Here is a 26272-nt window from a genome sequence, read left to right on the forward strand (position 1 = left end):
ATTGTTATTGTCTTCCAGACACTTTGATTAGGGACAGTTATGGCCCATACTGCACCACATACTCTACCGCTCCCTGGCTCACATACCAGCACCCCTTCTGCCCACCTACTAATCTTGAAGAGTCGGCCATTAGACCTACAGTACATCTGGGTCATGTGGTCAATGTTTGGAGTGACTCTAGACTCAGACAAGGTTACCACACCACATTCCCTTCCCAAACCACCTTTTCTTCAATCCTTCTATCAGGCTCTTAACTATTAGAAGTCGTGTGATTTACATTAAATCACAGAAATTATAAGTCAACGTAAACATTCTCCCATACGTGAAAATATTTCAGATGTCTATCCAGAGACTGGACCGTTTCTGGCATGGATGTACAACAGGCGGCTTATCCACTATAACGTATCAAGGTCATTCAACATACCTTATTGTCCTTGTGTCAACCATGACTCAATAACCTCAGCCACATAGAATGTCCACAAAGGGCCCACAAAGTATCAGTACTAGCATCGGTAGCCACAGCACCAGTTAGGCTGGTTTCAGATCAGTTATCTATGTGGAGTAACAGGACACATGGCCCCTCCCTTCCTGTTGTCTCTGATGAAAAGATGCCCAATCAACGGACACATCAAACAATAAACCCATTAGGTAAACATCAGATAATGCTTCAAATCCAAACAAGATGGATCCTTTTCAGACCCTTAAAGTTTAACCATGAAAATCCCATTTCAGTGAGTACGTTTGAGCTACATAAATTAGATTCAAATGTTGAATCTGTTGAATAATGTTGTAAAGATTTACAAAACTGTACTGTCACAAATATCTGGTTCCAATTAGATAATTTTTGAAAATAAAACAAATTATAGAAATGACCATTGCTGCTCTTCAGCAAGAAAACATGCTGAAGCGACATCTGACGTTCTACATTTTTAAAACTTCATGGTTGACAAAGCATTTGTTTTGTGTACAGAAAAACAACTCATTATTCGGCTATATGAATACATAAATACATTGACCAAAGAGCCCCAGTAAACCCATCTCCAATCCTCATGCGTTCATCTGTTTTCAAGGAAAAACACTTGCGAGCAAAATATGTAAGACAACGAAATTCATGACATCAAAAGCAATATGAACAGAAAGGCCTCTGGGGTATAATATCACATGCCAACAGCCCTCTATTTATGTACAGACAAGTCTAAAGCCCTATCCAGAGCACATGGCGTGGAGATTAGAAATCTGCTGGGAACAGTGCTCTCTCTCCTTGTAAGAGAAGGGACAACAAACAGGAAAATCAAGAACACACCTGCCAGCCTGCTTGTATGGATCGATCTTGTATGCTTATCGATCTTGTATGCGCAACAGATAAAACTATTTTGACTCTTTCAAAGCTAAAACCCCCCCAAAAAGATTTTAACAAATGGAAAGGAACACTTGTCAAGGAAATTGATTGATAATCAGCATAAGGCAGTTTAATAACTCAATAGACATCTTTATTAGCTTTAATCAAAACCGTCTGATATAACTGATTAGATATTCATGGGCCTCTCAGATATTCCTTTAAACCTAGAAGATAAACAGTATGCTTTCCCTCTGGACTCAACGAAGGGTCACTGTTCCAACACTTCCACAGTTTAGTATGCCAGTAGTAAACGTCCCACACCCCCTCTCCCTCACACACCCAGGACGCAAACACAAAGGAGCATTCAGATACAAAACAACCTGCCTGGCTTCAGACAGCCAAGTACAAGGAGACAGGGGACAGGAGAGAAGGTGGGAGAAAGGGGGGGGGGGGGGGGGGGTGAGGGCGAGGGATGGGAAGGGGGGGCAGGGGGTTATAGGGTCATAAATAAGGCTAGCTAAATTGCATAGAACTTGATGAGTAGAGTGCATTATTCTGCTATGGGTTGTGCTCTGGTTCTTGTCAATGCTGGCAACCATGGGTTGGTGGTGGGAGCTAAACAACTAGACAGCGTGCTCGGCTCTTTGGTGGAAACGTGTCAACTCTCGTTTCTATACTGTATTTGCACCGCAAATAGTTGTTCATTCACCTATGGAGCACATGCAGGTGGCAACTTGCTCTCTTAACAATGCTGTCCTGCAGGGTGTAGCTCTATAGACAAACTCAATAAGTACATCATTATTCAGTGGTAAACACCGAAGATTTTTCCCTGTTCACCAAAAGAGCTGTATCATATAGGTGACAGTTTAGTAGAAAGGTGATGATGAGGTGACGCAACTGTCTGTGGTACAAAAAGGTTAGCGGTGAGCCATGTTGACTCGTGAAAATGTTGCTGGGTCTAGATGTCTGGGTTGTAGGAGCCAGCACTGAGGAGCTGAGCACAACTCAGTCGCTAAACGCACCACATCTTTGCCTTGGAACACTTTATGAAGCAAAGAAACCCTCCTTATCCCTATGACAACAGACAGTAAAGCACCAGTTCGGGCCTGCGACGCCACCGGCTACACCGCCAGCAGAAAACAAGCAGACCCAATGTCAAACAGTGTCCCCCCGAACCCCACACCTTCCCCCACATATGGGCGGAGCTCTGTGAGCAAGAATCCTGTGAGACAGCAAGGGAGGGGGCGGAGACAGGGGCGGGACCTGGCAGGTCAGCCATCAGCTGATTGGTCCCTCGCCCTCTCCGTCCTTGTCCAACTCGTCCTGGATCTCGTCGGTGTTCCCTGAGTCACTGCTGGCCACGGAGCTGACCGACGGGGAGCTCCTGCCGCCCTTGATCATCCTCCGGCAGGTCTCCATCTGGACGTCCAGGCCTCGCTTCATGCTGCACATCTCCATGTACTCGTGCAGGTGGCGGTTCATGTCGCTCTTCGCTGTGGCCAGCTCCACCTGAGGGGGACGGAGCGAGGAACGGAGTGAGGAAGGAGTAAGAAAGGGAGGGGTGGACGGAAGGTTGGGAGGGAGAGAGACAGAAGGGAGGAATGTAAGAGAAAGGAAGGTAGAAATGAGTGGGTTGTTGTGGGAGGGAGGGAGGGAGGGACAGAGGACAGTAGGGGGTGGGCAAGATGTCAGAGAAGGAGGGGAGGATGAGAAAGAATGAGGAAGCGTGAGGAGGGAAGAGTGGAAAGAGAGATTAACACATCAAGAACAGAGAGCAGACAGGTGCCAAAACAGCACCGGACTGCATCACTAGCCCTGCTCACAAATCAAAACCAAACTGCAGGAGGGACAAACCCTCTCATAAATCACAAACAGACACAGTCTGCCCCCCTGTATTTACCATGGCAGGTGTTTCTATCATCTTTAATACAGGGGAACTGACCCCAGGAACAATCACTCACAGGTATATTAATCTCAGTGGGTTTCATTCCCTCTACCCCCCCCCCCCGTCTCTCTCTCTCTCTCTCCCTCTCTCTCTCTCTCTCCCTCTCTCTCTCTCTATCTCTCTGTCTCTCTCTATGTCTCTCTCACACACACACACACACACCTACACCAACACAAAACACCCACTCACTCACATTGACAAATATACAAACGCCAACAAGGCGACAATCACGTCAACAAGCCTTCTCACCTCGATCTGTCCTATGGTTTCCTGGTACTCCTGCTCCCTGGTCTTGAACAGAGACTCGGTCTCGTCTATCAAGCTGCCCAGGCTTCCATCCTGAGACACCTGGACAGGCAGCATTCAGATGGGTCACAGTTACAACAACTTTTAATACCAAAAAAAGTCATGTGATGCATTCCTTGTGATGCAGACAAGTGTATTCAAAGTGAGATGGAGGGGGATTTGAACCTGCAAGCTCTCGATTTGCAGTTAATTGCTCCCCCGATGAGGTATATCTACCCCTTACAGCTACTGTATATATATATATCCCATATATGTCTACCTAGACCTCTCTCTACCTTCTAAAGCTATTTATTAATTATTCCCTACAGCTATACCCATCCCATACAGCTATACCTAGACCGTAGACGTAATGTGTCAGTCCTCCATGTCTACTCGTAAATACTTCCAGTATGTCTACTCTAAACATGTCTTCTCCTACATCTGACGATTGTTGATCCTCAGGGCAGCTCAAACTCACAGACTCCTGGCCTTCGGCACAGTTGCCGTTGGCGACGCAGGGGGCTGTGCCGGTCGCTAGGGCGACGGCCGGGGTGACATTGTAGTTGGCGAAGTCCTCCCAGAGCAGCAGCGTGTCTTCGTTCTCTTCCCACGTCAGACTGTCACAGTCGTCGTCGATGTCGAACGTCTCCCGCCTGACAACAGAGGAGTTATCTGTACCATGTCTGGGATGGGCAGAGAGCGAGAGGGGAGAGCGGAGAGAGAGAGGACAGGACAGGACAGGACAGGACAGGACGGAGGAAGAGGGGGAGGAACGGAGGAGGAGGGAAGGAGGGAAGACAGGAAAGAGAACAAAGTGGAAACAAAGGAGGAAAGAAAGACAAAGACAACAGGCTCAACATTCAGCCGACACAGACAGTAAGAAGTGAAGTGAGAGATACAGAGAGGGTTGAGAACATGCACCGGGACACAGAGAGATCATGCAGTTCACGTAGGACAGGACTGGGGACAGGTGTTTAGTTAGGGGACATGAAGAGGACCGCAGTGACACATTTCCAAAATATTTGCCAATAAAAATCATATTTGCATAAAGCCATATTGGGATGGTGTTCTCGCCATTAGTCTCTCACCAACACAAATGCATATTTTTGACACTAAATGTGTTAATATGTTTGATAACTAGATTCAGTAAGTTACAAATGCAGTCCTCTATATTAACACTAGATGGGGCTGAAGAACAGCACAGTATTTTATGCACTGCAACACAGCAGAGCAGACAGTTGATATGCAGCAACTGCAGAGAGACAACAAACAGTGGGATGTCGTCTCTCGAGCTAGCTACTTCATGTTAGTGGACAGTTTGGATAGACTGCATGTGTGTAAGTGTGTGTTTGTGTGTGTGTGTGTGTGTGTGTGTGTGATTGAATGTGTGTACGTCTGTGAGCATGTGGGGGACTATGCGAGTTATGTGTGTGTGTGTGTGTGTGTAATTGCATGTGTGTGTGTGTGTGTGTGAGGGCCTCTTACAGCTGGTAGAGCATGCGTTTCATCTCGTCAGTGATGTTGAGTGTCCCCGGGCCCTCCTCTTCAGAGGTGCTGGGGTCGGCATCCATCTCAGAACTGTCTTCATCGGACGCAGCCTTGCGTTCCTTCCTTCTGCAGCATGCCATGGCACCCTGCAACATACACACACACACACACACACATGCACGCATACACACACATGCACGCACACACACAGGCACACACATACACATACGTACCACACACACACACACACAGACACGCCAGACAGAATTACTGCATCGACGTTTGACTGCACAGATTCAGTATTTTGGGGGGTGTTTTTCCTACATCTGACTTTTAACCGAGCGACAGTGTGATGCAGCAGCTGAGAGGCCAGTGGTCTGGTGCTGGCTGGGCCCACAGCTGGGTGCTGGCCAGCACTGTCGGCGCAATGTGATAACCTTGTGTGCAGCGAGAAAAGTCACTGCATCAGCACTTCCCTGCTGAGCAGTGACTGTGTATGTACCTGGGTGTTTGTGTGTGTGTAGGGCCATGGGGGTCAGGGAGTAGTTTACTGTTTGTGTGTACGTGTGTGTGTGTGCATGCGAGCGTGCAAGATAATCCACAGTCATGTCCAGACAAAAGCATGTTTGGGCCTGATATGTGCCATTAAAGATTTAGGTTTGCAGCAACTGTCTCATGAATCACTTATGATTGGCGTGTAGTAAGTTCTCTTTCAGCAGTGGGTTACTATACACACACTGTACAATACAGTACTCAATGGTGTCCTACTACGACAGCTACAGACACATGACAGCGACAGTCTACAACATGTAATACCAACTGTAGCCAAGAACATTCTAATACAAACTGTAACTAAGGAGGTTCTAACAGACTGTAACTAAGGAAGTTCTAACAGACTGTAACTAAGGAGGTTCTAACCCAGACTGTAACTAAGGAGGTTGTAACACAGACTGTAACTAAGGAGGTTCTAACACAGACTGTAACTAAGGAGGTTGTAACACAGACTGTAACTAAGGAGGTTCTAACAGACTGTCACTAAGGAGGTTGTAACACAGACTGTGACTAAGGAGGTTGTAACACAGACTGTAACTAAGGAGGTTCTAACACAGACTGTCACTAAGGAGGTTGTAACACAGACTGTGACTAAGGAGGTTGTAACACAGACTGTCACTAAGGAGGTTGTAACACAGACTGTAACTAAGGAGGTTGTAACAGAGACTGTAACTAAGGAGGTTCTAACAGACTGTCACTAAGGAGGTTGTAACACAGACTGTGACTAAGGAGGTTGTAACACAGACTGTCACTAAGGGGGTTGTAACACAGACTGTAACTAAGGAGGTTGTAACAGAGACTGTACCCACCCTCTCAGGGAGTGAGCGGGCAGGACTGACGTTGAACATCATGGACATGTCTTCTGAGTTCCTCTGCTGAGCCACGTCACACAGCTTGGCCGTGATGTCGATCCTCCTGCAGATGTCCATGTCCACGCGCATGGCCTTCTCCTGGATCTTACTGTCCAGGTCCGACATTTGCTGGACGAGGGGGGAGGAAGACAGACATGGATTTAGTGAAGTAGGACTTTTATTTTGCGAGTCACCAAAAACGAACACAAAAAAGGTACTTCCCAGATTACTTGATTTAGCTTCCCTTGCATGCCCAAGTTTGCAGCTTGAAACGACTTCTTGTTTGATTCGAAAAAATCAAGCAAACTTCAAGCGCTTCATATATTCAACACAGGCCTCCTTCTCATAACAAGAAAGGAATGTTTATTGAAAAAAAAAATCTTCATGGAACCACTGGCCTAAAAGCATTTTTGTATCTATCAATCAGTAAACACAGTGATATGCAGTAAGACATGCTAACTTCATATAGAAATGGGGGGAGGAGAGGGGGGGACGTTACTATTGACAGCAACCGTCAATCTAACTGCATAGCCCACATCCAGGTCACACCGCACACCCAGCAGAAACCTAACAGTCAGAGGGGTCTGTGAGTCCGTCTGGGTCAGTAAGACAACATGCAACGACCCTGTGCGGAGAAGGTCAAAAATAACTAATGTCAAACTGGGCCTTATGTGCATCAGAACTGTACCAGGAGATCTGTACAGGGCCTCTACAGGAGTACCAGTTAACAACAAAACGTTCCCCAACAATGCCACTCCCATGCTGCTCTCTGTTTCTCAGTCACATGACACACACACAGTCAACAGGCGAGCTAGAATGCGACGAGAGCTAGTCTTGACTAACAACACAAGCCCTGGGCTATCCCAAAGCAGTCTAGTTAGGTTGAGGGGTGGTGGTGTTGGGGTAGGGGGTTGTGGGGTGGCGTAATAAGGCTAATATATACAGTAGAGGAGTTATCTCTTACTTTTAGATGCAGATTCCTCGTGACATATTGGGAGCTCTGACGACGACCACCCTTTATAGTGAGCAATGACAAAAGTACACCTAATCTAAGGACACGTCTTACAGCAGAGGGTGAAAACTCAACATTGTTGGGGAGCCATCAGTTTGTATACATTGTGTTCTAACTAGCGAGTCTGTTCCCAGGGGTGTAGTCTAGGTGATGCGCAGGCACACACCGCATGCCCAAAGGATATCCTGCTAGCGCACTATAGAATGAGCGGTTATACAGTTGTGGGGGACAGGGGCTGGGGGGAGGGGGAGGGAGGACACAGGGTGGAGGGGGGCTTGGTAAATTCACAGTGTGTCCGCTACTTCATACTAGACCACACCTCTGTCTGTCAGGCTACTGTGCGGTACACATATGTAACTTAACTACATGGATATGTACTGAATATACACTGGGTCCTCAGAGGAGAGCTACTGTTTGACTACACACCCCACAACTCAACACGGGGAACAACCAAAACACACAGTTATTGTTCAAAAAGCCAATATCCGGGATGTACAGTAAGCAAGGCTTGAACGGTTTCCATTCCTCCCTGAGCGAGCTAGCCTGAGTCAGGGCCAGCTGCTGTATATAACAGCCTTCCTGTCAGCGGAGGGAACCGAACAGGGGGATCCTTCCCAACTCTGCCAGGCACATTTACATTCATTTGCGTGTCGAAATATACATGGTGACTAAAGGGTACGGTTCCAGCAGTATTACGGTGGTTGCCAAGGCTTTCTCCACAGAGAACACTACTCTACCGATGCTTGTCTAAGAGGCCCTCCGGTGGGTACAGCGCGCCATTTCTTCTGACTAAAGGGTGAGAATCCAAATGAATGGTTGTGAATCTAGCCTACAATACACCTGAGTGTGTAGGTTGTCTTCATGATAAATGACAACAAACTAACTGAATCTATCTCTTTGAGAAATACCAAAACATTGTTTATTCAGCTGCTATTGTTCAGCCCTGGACTGAACTGGCTGGAATTGACCTGACACACTGTTGTTGTGAAAAGTGGTGTGAATCTGTAACAGTAAGTGCTTGTTTCAGAGAGGATGGGGTCTGGTTGTGATGCGGTTCTACTCACATCAGTCATGAGGCTCTTGAAGACCACCAGTTCAGCCTTCAGCCTCTCCACCTTATCATTCAGCTCATCCTGGATCTCCTCCGACTCCTGGGCACTCTGGGTGGAGACACACACATAATATGTGTAGCATACTATTATTCACGCACACTCCACATTCCCATGCACACATACGCATGCCACACACACACACACCTACAAAAAGAAGCTCAGTGTGTCAAGAGGCCAGGAGGCCAAAACAACAGTTCATTTGAAGTGACGAGGATTGAGCAGATTTCCTGCCCACTCATACAGTGTAACCACGGCAACATCTGCCTGTGTGCTGCTCTGTAAGAGGTGAGGGCCCCCCCAGGGACGCCAGGCAGCTCTGCCATTTTGCTGACCCATAATCCTACACAAACACAGATGGGGCCGCTGATCGATAGGTTCGTAGGACAGAGCAGGGCGGAAGGTTGAAGAGAAAGGGGGAGGGGGATGGAGGAGGGGAAGGGTTTGGGAGGGGAGAGGTTGGGGGAAGGGAGAGGGAGGATAGGGAAGAATAGGGAGAGGGAGGATGAGGGAGGAAGGGGTAGAGTAGGGAGAAGGGAGAGAGGGGAGATGGGGAAGGGGGGAGGACAGTGGGGGAGGAAGGGTTGGTGCGGGGAGAGATTGGGGGAAAGGGGAGAGGAAGGATGGGGAATGAAGGGGTATGGCAGGGAGAAGGGAGAGAGGGGAGATGTGGAAGGGGGGAGGACAGGGGAAGTCGGAGGATGTGGGAGGGGGGAGGGCAGGGAAAAAGGGGAAAGAGAGGATGTGGATAGGAAGAGAATCAGTATTGTACTAACATTTAACATCAGGACAGTGGATTAGTACTATCCAGAACAATCCATATAGGTCACAGGTTCCATTGAATTACAGTGCTGAATTACAGTACTTGAGTGTGAAATGTGTATAAGGGTGTATGATTGCATAAGCGTAGCTATTCAATAATCTATCAATGCTTACAACATTCAACCTGAGCTTGATGTCCACCCTATAATCTTGGCATAGTAGGGTGCAGATGTTGGTGTGAATCAATGTTGAAGGTCATGCAGCTGCTGATCTCACCTCCTGGAGAGTCTCCACCATGTTCTCCAGCTGATCTCGTCTGCACATCTCCTCCTCCCATCTACAAACACACACAACATCCTCGTCAGCACCACGGCAGGTCAAAGGTCACACGATACACTTCTCCTGAGGGAGGTCAGCGCTTGCTACCTGGTTTTGCTGTGGGTGGAGGTATACAACTGGAGGTACTAGATGTTGTCAGTCAGACCTGTATGTCTCCCATGACAATGTTTTTTCTGTATTCCGTCACGATAACAGCAGAAAAGGACGGCCACAAATCGAAGCAAATAACCGTCACGTATATTGTTTTATATCTACAAACGTACAGTATATTGTTTTATATCTACAAACGTACAGTATATTGTTTGTTTGCCCTGCTGATGGACACAATGTACTGTATGACCGCGCAGATTCCATGATGCTAACTGCCTTCTGGTCAATGGAAACTTCTGTACTTCAGGCTTGTTGATGTTGTGACGGCACGAGAGGCTGGGTCCTGGAGGGGTGCTGCATTGCCCGGAGGTGGCTGCAGCCCTGAGCAGCTACAGCTCCCTCTGCTGGGGGAGTCGGGAGCCCCATCCCTCCCTCAAAGCGGGGGAATTTCCGCGCACCTGGGACTGATCAGACCCTAACGACCAAAAGGGTTTGGTTAAAGAGGGAGAGCCACAAATAAGTGGGGTTGGAGAAGGATTCCGGTGGCTGGAAGAGGCGCTGTATACGTTTTTTTTTTTTTACATCCTATGCAAGATTTTGAAGTTTTTGTTAATTCTGAGGTTCGTTAATAAACCTCTTGTCCTCGCACTATTTTGAACTGTCCCGCTGAGGGCTGTGTAGCCTTTCGTGGTGTCACAATGTGCTAACATCAACGAAGGGAACATTCCTTCCATCCACACAGAGTAAATACAGATGAAAGCCTGAGCATGAGCGTCTATGGAAAATAAACCTGAATGAGTCACTGAAATGGAGATGTCACAGTTATGCACCATGGTCCTGTAAGATATAAATGTGAGTCCGTTAAGTGACTCACGTAAATAATTAACTGACTGTCATTAAACCAGATGGATCCCATGGGGTTTCGCACTTTGGAAGCCATTTCAGTATCATTTGAATAAGTTTGATTGAAATGCGTCCACGGGAATGTATTTTTAAGTATGTGTGTGAACAAATGAATGAAAAAACACATGGGAACAGTTTGACCCTGCCATTTGCTCAGCTGTCAATCTTAGTCAGTGCTTAACTCCATCTCTGACGTGATAGATCATATATCTCCAAGCTACCAAGGCAGCCCAACAAGATGAGGTAAAAATAGCTGTCTGTTCACACATTCCTCCTGCTCACACATGCTATCACACCCACAGACCTCTAAAATAACTGTTTTACCCCAGTCTGCCCTGTCTTGTTGCCCTAAGATACAGGCCAGGCCAGACCAGACCAGGCCAGACCAGTGCACAGGCAGGCTGAGTGGGTGATGGTCCCAGACAGAGGGGGAAACTAATGAATGGACTGAGATGTTATTCACAGTCATGAGGTAAGCCTTAGCGTCCGACACCCATCGTGACTTTGTCTGTGAGTCATTTGGCTGACCACAGAGGGGGCAACAGGGTGTGTGTGTGAGTGTGTGAGTGTGTGTGAGAGAGAGAAGTGTAAAAAGGTCCATCTCATCCCCACCCCAAATGAATGCTGAGGCATCGATCTTTATCTGTGCCCCTTGATCACCATGGAAACACACCCAATGCCAAAAACACCCCAGTGACACAAACAAAATCAACACCCATCACTGTTGTCTCCTTTAAGAACAAACCTTGCCTTGTTCCTGTCTGAGAGCCTCTGAATGTGTCTTGTCTAATTAGGCAAACAGGACAAGAGTCCCTCGCTGTCACGCTGTGATGGAATACCTGCTCTTAACGGCCTCTCTCTGAGTCCGGACACACTACCTCAGGACACTGTGAGGTTACGGGACTTCACAACCGCATCACTTCCTCTGCTGACAGGAAAACTGTTCCGGCCATGCTCGGTGATATGATGTGAGCAAAGCGGGTCACTTCCTGTCTGGGCGTGATGTCACTTCCTCCACCTCTGATTTTGTGTGGGGTGGCAGTGTTTGTTAATGATGGAGAGACTATATGAGGGGCTTCCTACTAAATAAACATGTTTTATAGACAGACAAACCACTACGCTATGCATGTACTTATGTGTATGTCATATTCAAGGTGATGCTATTGAAGTTAAAAGGCTATTCCAACATCTTTGAAGTAGAGTAGAGTAGAACAGCACTTTATTGATCCCTGGGGGGGAATTGCACTCCTACATTAGCAGACAAAGCACCATCCAGACAGGTCAGTAAGGATCAAAATATTACGATTGAATTCAATATAAATCTACAATCTACACCAAATAAATCGACCAAATACAGCTATGAAATCCAAGCTGTGTTGGAAAAGGCGATTATGAAAATGGTTGATCCCAGCAGTCCGAAGCTAAAAACAACACAAATGTTTCCTGGAGACGGAATGTAAACAAAGCAAGCAGCCTCATGCTCCACACAGAGATGACCTCAGCATGAGGAAGGTATTCCGGCCCCTGCTCTGATACAACCCTGCCCCACAAGGACTGCTGGAGGCTGGGGCCTTGTCTGGGGTTGGTCACAACAAGCCTGGAGTCTCCTTACAAGGCCAGAGACAGCAGGAGACTCTGTCAGGGCCTGGGGTGTCATCACTACCGAGGTATCTGTCTGGTTCTGGGTCTGGGTCTGCCTGCGTCTACATCTGCCTGTCTGTCTGCCTTTCTCTATGTCTGTCTGCCTATCACTATAGTATGTCTACCTGTCTGTCTGCATGTGTCTGTGTATGTCTGCCTGTCTCAACAGTAGGTCTGTCTGTCTGTCTGTCTGTCGGCCTATCTCTAAGTTTACCTGTCTCTATATCTGCCTGTCTGTCTGTCTGTGATCCCTGAATCTCTACATTTAATCAGCGACGTGAATTGAACACTGTCAAAAAATGCACTCCAGAGGCAACAGTTATGGTGAAGTCAACTGCACATCAATTAACTAATTGGAAAAACATCAAGCCACAAACACATCATTAACAAGGAACCCACATGTTATTTTGTTACACGCAAAGCCTCTTCAGCCAATCTGCATCAGTTCTGCTATGCCAACCCCCTCCCCACCCTACCCCCTCCCTGTGTCTCGTCTCTATGCCGGCCTGGGGAACCTATTCTGCGTGCCAGCGTCAGGAACCTTACTTCATTCCCATCGCCCCAGGCAGGAACCATTAAACTGCAGCACAATCAACCTTTTCAAGGATTAATGGTTCTGTGGTTAGATCGTTAACAATGAGGACAGAGCAATTAAATCATGTTGCTACATTTACTGTGATGCATGCCCAATTGCTTGAAATGTAAAAAAAATATTTTTCTTTTGTGCATGCCAAAATCTTTAATCTACCCTAATGTTTAACCTTTGCAGTGAAAGGTGTGTGTGATAATCATGTCTTGTGCAACATCAAAGGGGTGGAGGGAGCAACACTTTCCATGCTGTAAGGTGACAACAATTTTCCTCCGGCTGGAGAACCAACTGTGATAATTATATCAATTGCATTAACATAATCAATACGATCAATAAAACACAATTGACTGGTTTCACAGTTATTTTAGGATGGAGAAGTGATCTCTGTGTCGGGCACTGTAAATCCAGTGGGATTGATTCGATCCCAGATCAAACAGAGATATCAAAAACGATGTGCAGAGGAATTGAAGGATCAATATGTCTGCTACATGCAGCATTCACACACCCTTCAGCCTGCTCTGTCCCTCACACACACGCACACACACACACACACACACACAGAGACCTAGACAACCATACATAATCTCCATACCATTTCCGGCACAGAGACACCAATATACAAGCCCACTGTGCTGTCTCTCTCACACACACATACGTGCACTTCACATGCGCTCTTTCTCACACACACACCCACACACACATTAAACACATTAAACACACACGTGCACGCACATATACACACATAGACACCAGCACTCACACAGGATGAGCCCACTGACAACACAGATAAATCACACAGGGAGCGACTAGCCGGAACACACGTGATCCGTCCCATGCACCTCTATCCATGGCTCTGTACACATCCTGCTCCCCCTGGCAGCCTCCCTCATGCAATCCAACATCCCAGGGAGAGGGGGGGCTTCACCCATAACTCACTCCTCCGGTACAGATCATCCACCCCCCCCCCCCCCCACACCAACCTGCCTGACACCCAGGTTAGGATGGGAAATACTGGAGAAGGGAGGTGGCGTGCTAGGGATGGAGGAGGAGCTGAGGAGGGGAGGGGGGTATTGATTGGCTGTCGTGCTGCTGCTGCCTTGTGTGATCTATGCTGTCCACGGAGATGGGTTGAGGGGCGGGGCGGGGCGTGTGGGGGGGGAGACATGTGTAGGGTGCTAATGAGCAGTGGGAGTGTGGTGATGTGTGTGTGGTGGTGTGTGTGAGGTGGTGTGTGTGTGGTGGTGTGTGTGTGGTGGTGTGTGTGTGGTGGTGTGTGTGAGGTGGTGGGAGTGTGGTGGTGTGTGTGAGGTGGTGTGTGTGTGGTGGTGTGTGTGTGGTGGTGTGTGTGTGGTGGTGTGTGTGAGGTGGTGGGAGTGTGGTGGTGTGTGTGTGGTGGTGTGTGTGTGGTGGTGTGTGTGAGGTGGTGTGTGTGTGGTGGTGTGTGTGTGGTGGTGTGTGTGTGGTGGTGTGTGTGTGGTGGTGTGTGTGAGGTGGTGTGTGTGAGGTGGTGTGTGTGTGGTGGTGTGTGTGTGGTGGTGTGTGTGAGGTGGTGTGTGTGTGGTGGTGTGTGTGAGGTGGTGTGTGTGTGGTGGTGTGTGTGAGGTGGTGTGTGTGTGGTGGTGTGTGTGAGGTGGTGTGTGTGTGGTGGTGGGAGTGGGGTGTTGCATGGCTGCTGAGTGGACAGTCGAGCAGCGCGGCCTCAAGGTCGGACCTCGTCTGGTTCGCCCTGGTCTCATACCTTTCCTGAACACCCTCACCTCCGATCCCTCTACGCCCTTCTCCCTCTCATTCCCTCCCCCCTCGCTTCCCTCCCCCACAATCCATCTATCCCATCCCCTCACTCTCCTACCCCCCCTGCCACCTTCTCTCATTCCCCCTCCCACCTTGACCTTCTCACCCTCCCCTATCAATGTGTATGGCGCCCCTGGCCTCCACCTGATCCAGATCCATTCCATCACACAGCCTCCCAGATCACTCCGTCATGCAGACTACAGAGGCACACCTCGCAGGGTCATCACTCACGACTAACTGACTACCCGGTGACCTGTTTTCATGCTCCAGAACCATTCAGACAAACAGCCAAAAAGCCAGTCGACCATCTAGCTAACCAGCCAGCTAGCTAGTGAGCCAGCCAGCAAGCCATTAGACATTCTTAAATATAGCCTTTCACATTTGTTGCTAAGTGACTAGTAATGGTTCTCAGGGGGATCACTGGTCACCCGGATGTAAGAGTGTGTTGATTGGCTACAGTGAGAGAAACATTACTTGTTAGGGCTGAGACTGACATGGGAGAAGAACATTGAGATGAATGAGTCAAGCACTGAGGCATGCAAGAGCAACAGTTCAAATCGTCTATTGATTTTTCAGTTTTCCCTCCCTCTAAAGCTCCTTGTCATCTTTAAAAGCAGAGGCGAGTCACCTTTTTTTAGTTATAACACAACCGGTTCCCACAAATTGTCTAAAAGACAAGAGACTCTAAAGGTGATGCTGGGAGGGTTAGAGGCACGAGTCCCTGAACCACTTCTGCTACGCCTGGTTAAACAGGGATGGCCTGACTTAGAAAGGGAATCATGGGTATTCATGAGTCAGCACATTTCAGCATGGCCCCTCTTCTCTTCCACGGCTAGAAATACATACAGGCCTTCAAATAGACCACATGCCGTTCCAGCTGCAACCTCGACTCACATGCCACCGTCGATGCCACTGAGAAGAACAGTCAGCTGACAGAGTGGAAGTAGAACATGACGCTAGAATGACCTTTGGATTCTTCGTGGAAAGAAGGATTGAAATGGTCCAGTCATGGGGTGCTGTACTCTGCCGATAAACATGGGCAATTTGTCTTCTGCAGAAACGAGGAATAAACTAAAAACACAAACATGTGTGTTTCTTGGTGTGCGTGTGTGTGTGTGTGTGTGCGTGTGTAGGTGTGTGTATGGGCGTGTGTGAGCATATGATGAACTCCTTACACATGTGCGAGGATGAGACAGTATAGTGCTGATTCATGCTTGTTTGCCTGGAGCAGACTGGATTAAATAGGTTTAACATAGAGGGGAGGAGGTTGAAGGTATTGGAAAATGTAAGCTGTGAGTTTGATGAATGTGTCCCTTTTACATGCAGAGAATGAATTGGTTGTCAAATATGGTCTGGCAACCATCGTATTTACGTCTCATTTCAGGGTTCTGTTTTGCATAAGGTTCCAGAACGGGGTCTAAATCACACGGAGAAGGCTCGGGGGTTGGGGAATGAACACAGGTTACTGGACGTCTACCATTGGACCATTCTGTAAGACCATTCGGGAGTCTCCGTAGGGAAACCACATCACAACAGCTTAAAAAGTTGACACAATGTATAAACCAGGATATCACAGATAAACCAGGAAGATTATACTCATTACAAATACGTGTCAAATGTCCACATAACTGATAAAAAAAACCTGTAATCTAAGCATACAAAATGAAAATGCAATCATCTACATTTACTTACTGTAATGACACATTTGTTGGGCTGCATCCATGACATTTAAGTTAAAACTGCCTAAAACAATTCCATACATCCCTACATAAAGGAGGCATTGAGGGGCAAGTTCAAACATAAGCTAACATAGCTCTGTCTGCCATGAAAAGGGGATTCTCCCAGTGACCACCACATTGTCTCCTCCGCCATTCCCTCTGAAAGCCCCGGGCTTCTTAAACACAATGTGTAAGCTAACTTTACATTGATCAAAGTCTACAGTCAATAGGACCTGTTGTGTAGGTACCAGTGGAAACTCCTACAGCGAGGGTGGGGTCCCGGATGGGTAGGGACCAACACGGTCCCCTCGCTAATCCCAGGCCTGGGCTTGGCTTCACACCATGACCACACTGCCAGACAAGCCCCAACAATAGGACTGTGTGCTGGCTTCGTCTGCACAGTGCAAACACATTATCTATTGGCTCAACCTCACAGACATGGCCCTGCTTTGTCTCCCCTGAGGGGTTCCTGAGTGTGTGTGTGTGTGTGGGAGGAGGGGGAGGAGGGGCAGGCTCCTCACCTGGGGCGTCCACGTGCTGACACTGCACCTAGCTTGCGTGAGAGGGCTCAAGATCATCCCGAAATGCAAAACAGTTCATTGCTCTCCTGAGACAAAAAGGGATGGGCAGTCCAAGGTTTTCGGAACGACTGTGCAAAGACTTGCTCCTGTTGGCATGGGCGTCCATTGTGCGAACACCCTTTAACTGAAGCACTCCTGTGTTTCCTGTTTCTGTTGAGTCTGTGGATTCTAGAGCCTGGTCAGAAGGTTCCACACTACTGCTGTTGCTCTCTCACATAGATCCCTTCACTATCATGGCACAGAGCTTACAGATAACAACTGAAGCATCAGAACAAGACACACAATGCATCCACAATGGGCTTATCCAGCTCAATCCATACTGAATATAGATGAACAGTTTGTTCAGCAAGTTTGTCTCACATACTTTAAACAGAGGTCTATCTTACCACAGTATTCTACTGCCTGTACTGTAAATGTAATTGCATTCTGCCTTGCGTCAGATAAAAAAAATTATTCACTTTAAAATTCACTTTAATGTTATGAAACAGAACCCATGGCTAAACGGATATCTGCATTAAGCATGGAATGGTCTCCTGCAAGCTGAGAGGCTGGAGGGTAGTTAACAGGAAAATCATTCCACCCTGATATGCATAGCAAGCCCACCATGTACACACACACACACACACACACACATGCAAGCACACAGCAGAACCAGAACTAAGTCTGCTGTCTACCCCCAGCTATTTACACAACACAGAGAGAGGTACTTTCGTTCACACTGGGTAAAACCGATTATGTATGACAGACTTGTGAAGGGAGATTCAGTCTTTTGTGACGACCCTTTATTTTTGAATGGGACTTCCTTTTAGACAAATGATGGGGATTTATTTGTTGTCATGAATCATGTTTCTGTGTCATCGCCCTCCATCCCAACCCGCTCCAGCAAGCTGGGGCAGGGTGGAGCCAATCTGAAATGAGGTGTGTCGTCTAGTTACAGAACAACAGAAGATGCTATCGTCTGGCACAGATCCCTGAACATTAGGGTGTGTACTGTTGAAGCCATGTGAAAGGCATATTTTACATGCCCCATTACCAATGAATACAAACATAATTATACATAATTAAAATCGCTATATATCATTTAAGTACACACACCTGCAGGGCTAGTATGATCTTTTTTAAATGCCACAATGGCTCCATTTAAAAGTCACAATAAGGGCACCGACAATATCATTTCAAAAACACTTTGATCAGCTATACATACATGTTCCTTTCATACCGCATGTGAAAGCCCACTGCAGTGTCGTTCAATAGCAAGGTCAGGGACAAAGCATATCATGACAGTAAGATGAATGGCTGTCTGTGAATTCAGAGAGGATCTGGAATGGGTTACAGGAGACACAGCAAGGCACCATGGGAGCAGCAACACTCACACAACACAACCACCCAGGTGAAAGCTGCCTCGCGGTGAAAGAGGGAAGAATCAAACCAGTGACCCTCCACTCTGGTGAAACGTAGGGCACAGACTCCATTAAAGGTCTGAGACTTCCAGTTCAAATCACCAGGTTCAACCATTTACTTGAGAAGCGTGAGAGGAAACATGAGTGGACTTGGGCTAAGATGATGACGACCCATTGAGTGGAGAGCCACTCAAACAGCATTAATGAAAACCCTGTCAGAGACGATAAATGTGTCTCGCGGCATTAAGAGCCCTGGTCTGAAGAGTTTCAGCCTCATTCGGGTTTAATGGCATATGACGAGGACCGCAGGTCAGAAATCACTTACACACAGATGCTGACCAACCCTGTTAAATAATGATCAGGACATACAAAAGGAAACACTGTAGAACCAGATTCTACAGCCGGGTAGGGTAGCAACCCAGGTCATCTGTCATGTAGCTCGTTAGCTGTCAACCACGAGCACCCTCGTTTCGCCTGTGTGATTACAAGCTTTAGATATACCGGGCTTTTAAAGGCGCCATGCTCTGTCAGCACATGACTGTTTGGCTCCGACTCAGTGCTCAGGATCACCAGCAGCACGCACGCCCTCACACCCTCTGAGGAGGCAGCGGTAAGGACAGACAGATGGACGGGCAGACTGACACACTGACTGACTGATACAAACAAGTCCACTGGCTCCATTTGTTTAATCCATTTGTTTAATCCATCAGCGGGATTAAACAATTGAGGATTAGGGACAACTCCAAAGGCTTTCAAATTTCAAAAAGGCTTTCAAATGTAAATGTTTCTTAAAATAACTCTACGTCACTGTTTCTTAGCTCTTAGCTTTTAGTTTCTTTTAACTTGTCTTGTTCAGTGCTTTCTGTCTGTAACTCTGTGTTTTTTATGCTGCTGCCTGTCTTGGCCGGGTCTCCCTCGAAAAAGAGATTTCATGTCAATGGGACTTCCTGGTTAAATAAAAGTTGAATAAAATAAATGAACTCGCGTGAGGTAGATAAGACCTTATGGGACTGTTGAATAGTGTAGTTTAGCACATGCATGAAAATGATATCAAGCTGTTGATCCTAATACATTATGAAACACCCACCAAAAAACAATGTTGGTCACTGTAGATTTATGGAGGGTCTTGGACAACCCCAGCCTCCCTCCTTATTTTGGACCCTGATGAAGGATCACGTATTTTCATTCTCCTGGGATTAACACTACATTCCCTTCCTGAATCCACTAGACTAGCCCCAGCCTCAGTAGCCAGGCCTGGATACAGCCCAGCACGTCTGCACCTTTCTGAGATGAAAGAACGCGGTCGTTCCCTGTTCACCGCAGCAGGCAGCAGAGACAGACAGCTGCGTTGCTCTGCTGTGGCAGGGTGCCACTGTCCTGGGCTCCACTGTCCTGGGCTCCATCGATGCCCATGAATAATCAGCTGCAGCCGCTTGCTCCAGCACTGCCACGGTAGCAAAAGCATGGAGGGTCTCTCTCTCTCTCAGAGAAAACACAGATTCTAGGTAGGGGAGAAAAAACACCTGACCTGACCACCTGGGACCACTTCCTTCTCCATCTCTCTATCATCTCTGCACGCGTCTCGACACCTCTCTCCATGGCTTGTCAACCTCACAAACAACCCACCAGGAAACAAACACACAAACTAACCACACATTCAACACGGACAGAAATCCCTGTTCCCTCCTAGTTCAGCATGCTGTTGTTGACCTAACACTGTGGCTAGCCAGGGACTGAAAGTAGAGAGTTTATGGGGACCTCCAGTGAGGAGAGGACAGAGAGGATAGAGAGAGGACAGTGTTATCTGCTTTAACAGCCCTGCACAAGGCCTGATATCACTTTGTGGGTGGCCAAAGAGGTCAGTAGGTAATAACTTCAGAGCATACATTGTGGCTATAGAGAATTATAGAGAGTGGGAAAGAGACAGGGAGAGTAACTGTCATCAAGGAATCCAGTGTGTATATGTCGGAGTGAATGGGTGTGTATGTGTGTGCGTGAGTGTGTGTGTGTGCATGCGTGTTTGTGTGTGTGGGCGTGTGTGTTTTCTCACTCTGCCTGTTTACCAGTGGGGGGGGGGGCAACAGTTCACAGTAACAGCGGGGGATGAGAGCCAAGGTGCAGCACAGGGCTGGGCCCTGATTTGGTGCTGGTGCCAGTGCTGTGGGGCTAAGGCTGAGGAGGCTGGGGCTGAGGCTGAGGAGGCTGGGGCTGAGGCTGAGGAGGCTGAGGCTGAAGAGGCTGGGGATGAGGCTGAGGAGGCGGGGGCTGAGGCTGAGGAGGTTGGGGCTGAGGCTGAGGAGGTTGGGGCTGAGGCTGAGGAGGCTGAGGCTGAAGAGGCTGGGGATGAGGCTGAGGAGGCGGGGGCTGAGGCTGAGGAGGCTGGGGCTGAGGCTGAGGCTGAGGCTGAGGAGGCTGGGGCTGAGGCTGAGGAGGTTGGGGCTGAGGCTGAGGAGGCGGGGGCTGGAACAAAGGCTGCTGCTGCCAGGCGCCAGCTTAAGGGAAAATCCTCTACCTAAGCAGAAGACCTGGATTACACCACACAGGTCATGTTTACAGATGGACAGAGAGGTTTAAGAACAACCGCATGTTGCTCTGATTTAGGGAACGCAGCATGCAACTATTATACCTAACAAACAGACAAAACAACACTTATATGCAGAGTATAAACAACCTACACTGTTATTGTCTTAGCAATTAGCCTCATTCATTTTTTCATTCGGGCCAAGTTCTTAACCTCCTTTTGGGATGTGTCTAAAATCCCCCCTTTCATCTCCTCCGAGCACAAACAGAGAGATCAAAGCCTCTGAAAGTGTCTCCTCAGGATTCTGGTTCCATTGATCCACTCAAGATCGTGCGGAGGCACGGCTAAATTCAGCCAGGCCTTCAATTATTAATGGGGGAAGGAAAGAAGCTCCCCTCGGGGCCTCCTCCTCTGTCCCCAGTCCCCCACGGGTATCTGAGAGGGCATGCAGCTTCCTTTCTACCGACGAGGGCTCACCCAAAAATTCAACTAACCCGAGATCCTCCTCGGTTTTGATCCCATCTCCGGTATAGCCTGCTGCTGTGTCGTCCTTGAGGGCAACAATGGAGAACAGCTGAAGCCAGCACTGCACATTGAAAATGTGTCTAAGAACCCACTGTGCGATGGATCGCTCTCTGTGTCTCTTTCTCTGTGTCTATTTAACCTGGCAGGCACAGGACAGGTTGACCAGTGATCACGGCCGTTTAATCAACAGAAAAGGTCACCAATGGGATGTGACACGCATGTTACCAAAGCTAATCATTAGCCATACATAAAGAAGATACAAACACATGAATGGTGAAGGTGACACCAGATGTATATGTTGATGTGATGTCCTTCTCCTCACATCCTGTTTTCTGCGGTCCTATCAGAAAGTCCTTCACACATGATTCACATGACAGCCCTTGAACATCTTCATCACGTCGTTGATCTACAGCACAGGGACCCACAAGGATAAATCTCAAGGAGAGACATTCTCTGCAGGGAGACTGGCAGTGACCTCATTCACCTTACTTTGTGTTCTCATTTGTCAATATATGGGACACTCTAAACCCTCTGTCCCACACTTTGCAGAAGAAGACCACCACCTTCCCTGTGAAGGTGATTTACCAAACTTATATCAGACATAAGCAAAGCAACACGTCTTCGTTTTTCCTCCGAAACAAATTTGACAGGTGGATTTGTTGGTATGGCAGATGATCAAACACGGTTAATAAACTAGTTAACTGTCACTACAACTGTCAAGGCTAATTATTTCAGATTAGGGTTGGGAAATACCGTTAAGTCTTTTCAAGCTTCTAACTAAATCTGGCACTAAAATATGTCCCCGAGAGACAACAACCACTGTTACCCAACAGTAGAACAAAAGATGTGTTGCAACTGAGCTCTAAGTTGTTCCGGGTTTATTGTTATTGCTTTGCCTGCAGTGAATATAGGTGTGGGTGCCATGTGGGAAAGAAGAAACTATGTGCTAAGAACAGACGTCTCCCTACTTAATTATCTGTATGTGAAGATGCCAGAGATCTAGATACATGATTACTGGATACTTCCAAATAAAGCTGCCCAACTCCAATTTTCTTATCATAAACCATCAACCATACAGTATATAGCTGTCTTGACGTCTGCCAAGGCTGTTTAATACAGTCTACAGTCGGACTGAAATAGCCAGAGAAAGGCTGCATTGTAAAGAGAAAGAGTATGAACCAGTGAATAACTTTCCTGTATGAATGCAAGTGGACAGATTACAAATATGACCGGCCATCCATCTCAGGGTGCGTGTCCACAATTGTAGAGCTTTAATAAATCACCAGTGAGGCCTGCCCCCCCCCCCCCCCCCGGGAAACCGCCCCCACTCAAGACTCGAGAAGCCTTACAAAGCAGTCTGTGTGACACGGGGAGTGGAGAGGGGGCAAGCTCAAAGCCATGAAGGAGCGGAGTGAAGGATGAGGGGATGGGTGGAGACAAAGAAGGCAGGAGGCTGATGGGATGTGAGCATGGGGCTTGAGAGGGAGAGAAAACAAACGGGGGAGGGGGGGGGGGGCACCCCCCACTCTTCTGTAAACCAGGATGATGTCGCCGCCGAGCCTGAACAGTGCAGGTGTGTGAGTGCCTCTGTGAGGAGGTGGCCCAGTCTGCTAGCCCTGTTGTTGCCCTCAGATCACTACGAGGACCACCTGGTCTACTGGCTGGTGCCTGAGCTTCACCCAGAGGACAGCTAGGGTTCAGATCCACTCTAGGTGATCTGGCCCAACAGAGAAAACCTGGGGAGGGAGTCATTATGAAGCCATGTGACCAGCAGTAACCACTGGCACCAGTCCTTCTGTAAGGTACATCTGAGTGCTACTGAAGAAAGCTGGGAGTCCGAGCTATAGCTGCACAGAGACCTATTCGATATTTAAATGATCGAAATCTTGAAAAGCAAGCTGCTTCCTTCTGACTGCATAGTAATTTCATGTATTAATTTAATATATTTTTCCAGTACAGACACAAAGTTAATAGAATTAATATGTCGATATATTTTCTTTTTTTTCTGGATTGAATAAATAAGCTGCCAGAGCCTGGGCCACTTGGTTAACAGCCAGAAATGACCTTTCAGAGAGCTATTATCATAAGTGTTTTCAGAGAGGTGTGGGTTATTATTTGAAAGCAGATATTAAATGGTTAGAGACACATCACAGACACAGTATCTAGAGTCTCTCTGACTGAATGAGGGAAACATTACAGTACAACTGGCCATCTATCTAGCATTTCTGTATTTGTTTACATGTGTGGGCCTCGAGTTGTAAACGTTTGCCCCTGGTGGAGTCCAGAAACAAGGGCCTCCTGTCTCTGATAGTGTGACTACATGGTGACAGAGTGCCCCATGGTCCAGGTACCTGCACTGTTTGAATGGCACTGTGGGTGAGTCATGAGAAAAAGGAGGCTGTTGGGTTGGCAGGGGGCCCTGGCAACAGCGTACCCTGCCAGCCTGTTTGGCTGTGACGTACTGGGGGGGATCAGAGACACTGCTGCACTATGATACACAGGAAATGACATCAATGTGGGTATAGAAGAAACAGGATGTAGAACAAGGAGACTACTGACCTGACCATGCTTACCACATTTAGAATTTATGCAGAGGAGCAGTAGAGTATGCTTGTAAGTTTGAATCACCCTTTTTATTAGTTTGAATCCTGTGGGTATGTGACAACACACATACCCACAGGTGCAGAAAAACACATACATACTATTATGTCATTATCACTAATCATTTCATATTCTCAATTAATACACAGAGGCACTGTGGCTCAAGCACTGCAATGAATCAGTAAAAACTGGAAAATGTTGAAACAGGTTTATGAGGATACTCCAGCATACTCAACCACCATTCAGATATCAGAAATAATTTAAGTTTAGTTGGATGATCAGTTGTTGACCTATAGAAACCAATCAATTACATGTGCATAATAGTGTCAGTGTTTTTTGTTTTGTTGAGTTTAAGACTTGGAAACTTACTTTTTCTTGTATTCGTCTCTCTCTCGCTTGACTTTGGCCAGAACATTATACAGAGCTCGTATTTCTGGGGTGATGGTATCAATTTGGACTCCGACTCCGTCTGGGTGATTCCAGGACACACCGGGCCCCTGGAGAGTCTCGAAGCGTTCCCCTTGTCTCCGCACGTGGGTGAAACTCCAAATGGTACCGGGAAGCCTGGATTCGGGTGAGTCTGTTTGGACAGCAACTTCACGAGTATAAGGACATTGGTAACGCTGTTGTTCTAACGCTTGCTGCAGTTGGTTCTCCAATAATTTGTTTCTTCGCTCGAGTTCGTGTACTTTGGCAAGAAAACAACGGAATCGCAGGTTTAAAGTCTTCAGGACGTGGATGTTCGAGCCCAAGTCGTTGCGCAGAGCGCTGGTCACTGCGCCCGTACCAGCAGATGAGATTGGTATTGTGGCAATCATTGCAGCAGATGAAGCATCAGAGAAAAGAAACGAGTTCATCATATTTGGTAAACATATACCTGATCATAAAACGCTTTTCTTGTTGTTTGTTTGGTCGTGTTTTCTAAAATGTATTAACAACCAAACTCATCTCCATGTTCTGCATACCCCCCTTATTACAAGTTCCCCAAGTAGTTTCTTCCCAAAATCATTGGAATAGGACTGATGCCGCCATCGGTGAGACAACCATAGCTGCTCTGCAGCAAAAAATTAAACAACAACAAAAAACTGCTGAAATAATATGCCTTGATCCACGAATAATAATTGTGTCCTAGAAACACCACGGCACCCGCAAGATCATCTCATGCTCATGCATCTCAGCTTTGACGCAGACTGAAGGCGGCATCTTCCCTCCTCCCCAGTAAGCTTCCGTGCGTGTGCCTTGCCTTTGCTTCGTCAGGTGCTGCTGATGATATCCTTCCTATGAACCAGCTCTGCCCGATTCTCGGCTCGTCGCCCTGATTCTGTGATCCTATTAACGTCACTTCATTCGGTCTCCGGTATGTGGTTGATGGCAGGCTCTTCAGAGCCTTGTGTGTCTTTGTGGCGCCGCTGGATCATGTTTCAATCTGCTAAACTAGGAACTGTATACATCACCCCACCCACCCCTCATTCATGCTCTCTCTATTAGTCTGTCAGTCTGTCTCTCTCTCCTTCTCTCTCTCTGTCTCTCTCTCTCTCTTTCTCTCTTTCTCTCTCAAGCACACACACATCGAGACTAAACACTCTGTCGTTCTCTCTCTCGCACACACTCAAACATGAATGGGGCAAATGCAGTAAGTTTGTATAATTTTGCACAACAAAGTAATCCAACAGTCCTAGAACAAATGGGCTAAGTGCCCACACTGCAGTATTATTAAAGGACTTTTGTATTTGGTAAGCAATAACCAGTAGTTGACAATTGACATAATATCCTTATTTAGGATGTAGAGATATAGCCTGAACAATCCCACAAGGGGCCAGAGCCCCCAGCCACTCTCTCATGGAAACAGAAGGTGAGATGTCCCTCTCTCTCTCTCTCTCTCTCTCTCTCTCTCTCTCTCTCTCTCTCTCTCTCTCTCTCTCTCTCTCTCTCTCTCTCTCTCTCTCTCTCTCTCTCTCTCTCTCTCTCTCTCTCTCTCTCTCTCTCTCTCTCTCTCTCTCTCTCTGCCAATATCAAACTACTTAGTTAGCATTGCTCTAATTTTATTTCTAAACCCCCTACGCCATTTGAACGCACATTGAAATGATCATATGTGATCCATCCTGCAGTGCAGATTGATTTGTGAAATGTTGGCAGATGCACACGATAGCCAATTGACCAATCTCAACCACAATCAATAATTGACAACGAGGTGGTAACAACGCAAGTGGAGTCTTTTGCGTGTCGCACT

At 47.4% G+C, this 26272-nt stretch overlaps 1 protein-coding gene across 4 annotated transcripts; it reads right to left on the reverse strand.

The window, feature by feature from the left end:
- Positions 1 to 1802: 1802 nt before the first annotated feature.
- Positions 1803 to 25433, reverse strand: iffo2b (intermediate filament family orphan 2b). 4 transcript variants are annotated; one of them, XM_084704885.1, is made up of 9 exons: positions 24412 to 25433; positions 9620 to 9680; positions 8537 to 8632; positions 7425 to 7475; positions 6419 to 6589; positions 5055 to 5203; positions 4048 to 4222; positions 3534 to 3632; positions 1803 to 2848 (listed from the first exon to the last, which is right to left on the reverse strand). In XM_084704885.1, the coding sequence occupies exons 1-9, from the start codon at positions 24900 to 24902 to the stop codon at positions 2618 to 2620; spliced, it is 1524 nt and encodes a 507-aa protein (XP_084561011.1). In that variant the 5' UTR covers positions 24903 to 25433; the 3' UTR covers positions 1803 to 2617. The 4 variants fall into 4 exon arrangements, with proteins under 4 accessions (XP_084561011.1, XP_084561010.1, XP_084561013.1 ...); XM_084704884.1 differs by having other exon boundaries at positions 4048 to 4252; XM_084704887.1 differs by lacking the exon at positions 7425 to 7475.
- Positions 25434 to 26272: the final 839 nt, after the last annotated feature.

Source organism: Hypomesus nipponensis, chromosome 9 (genome assembly GCF_054491055.1).
Source record: "Hypomesus nipponensis isolate SF chromosome 9, ASM5449105v1, whole genome shotgun sequence".
NCBI lineage: Eukaryota > Metazoa > Chordata > Actinopteri > Osmeriformes > Osmeridae > Hypomesus > Hypomesus nipponensis.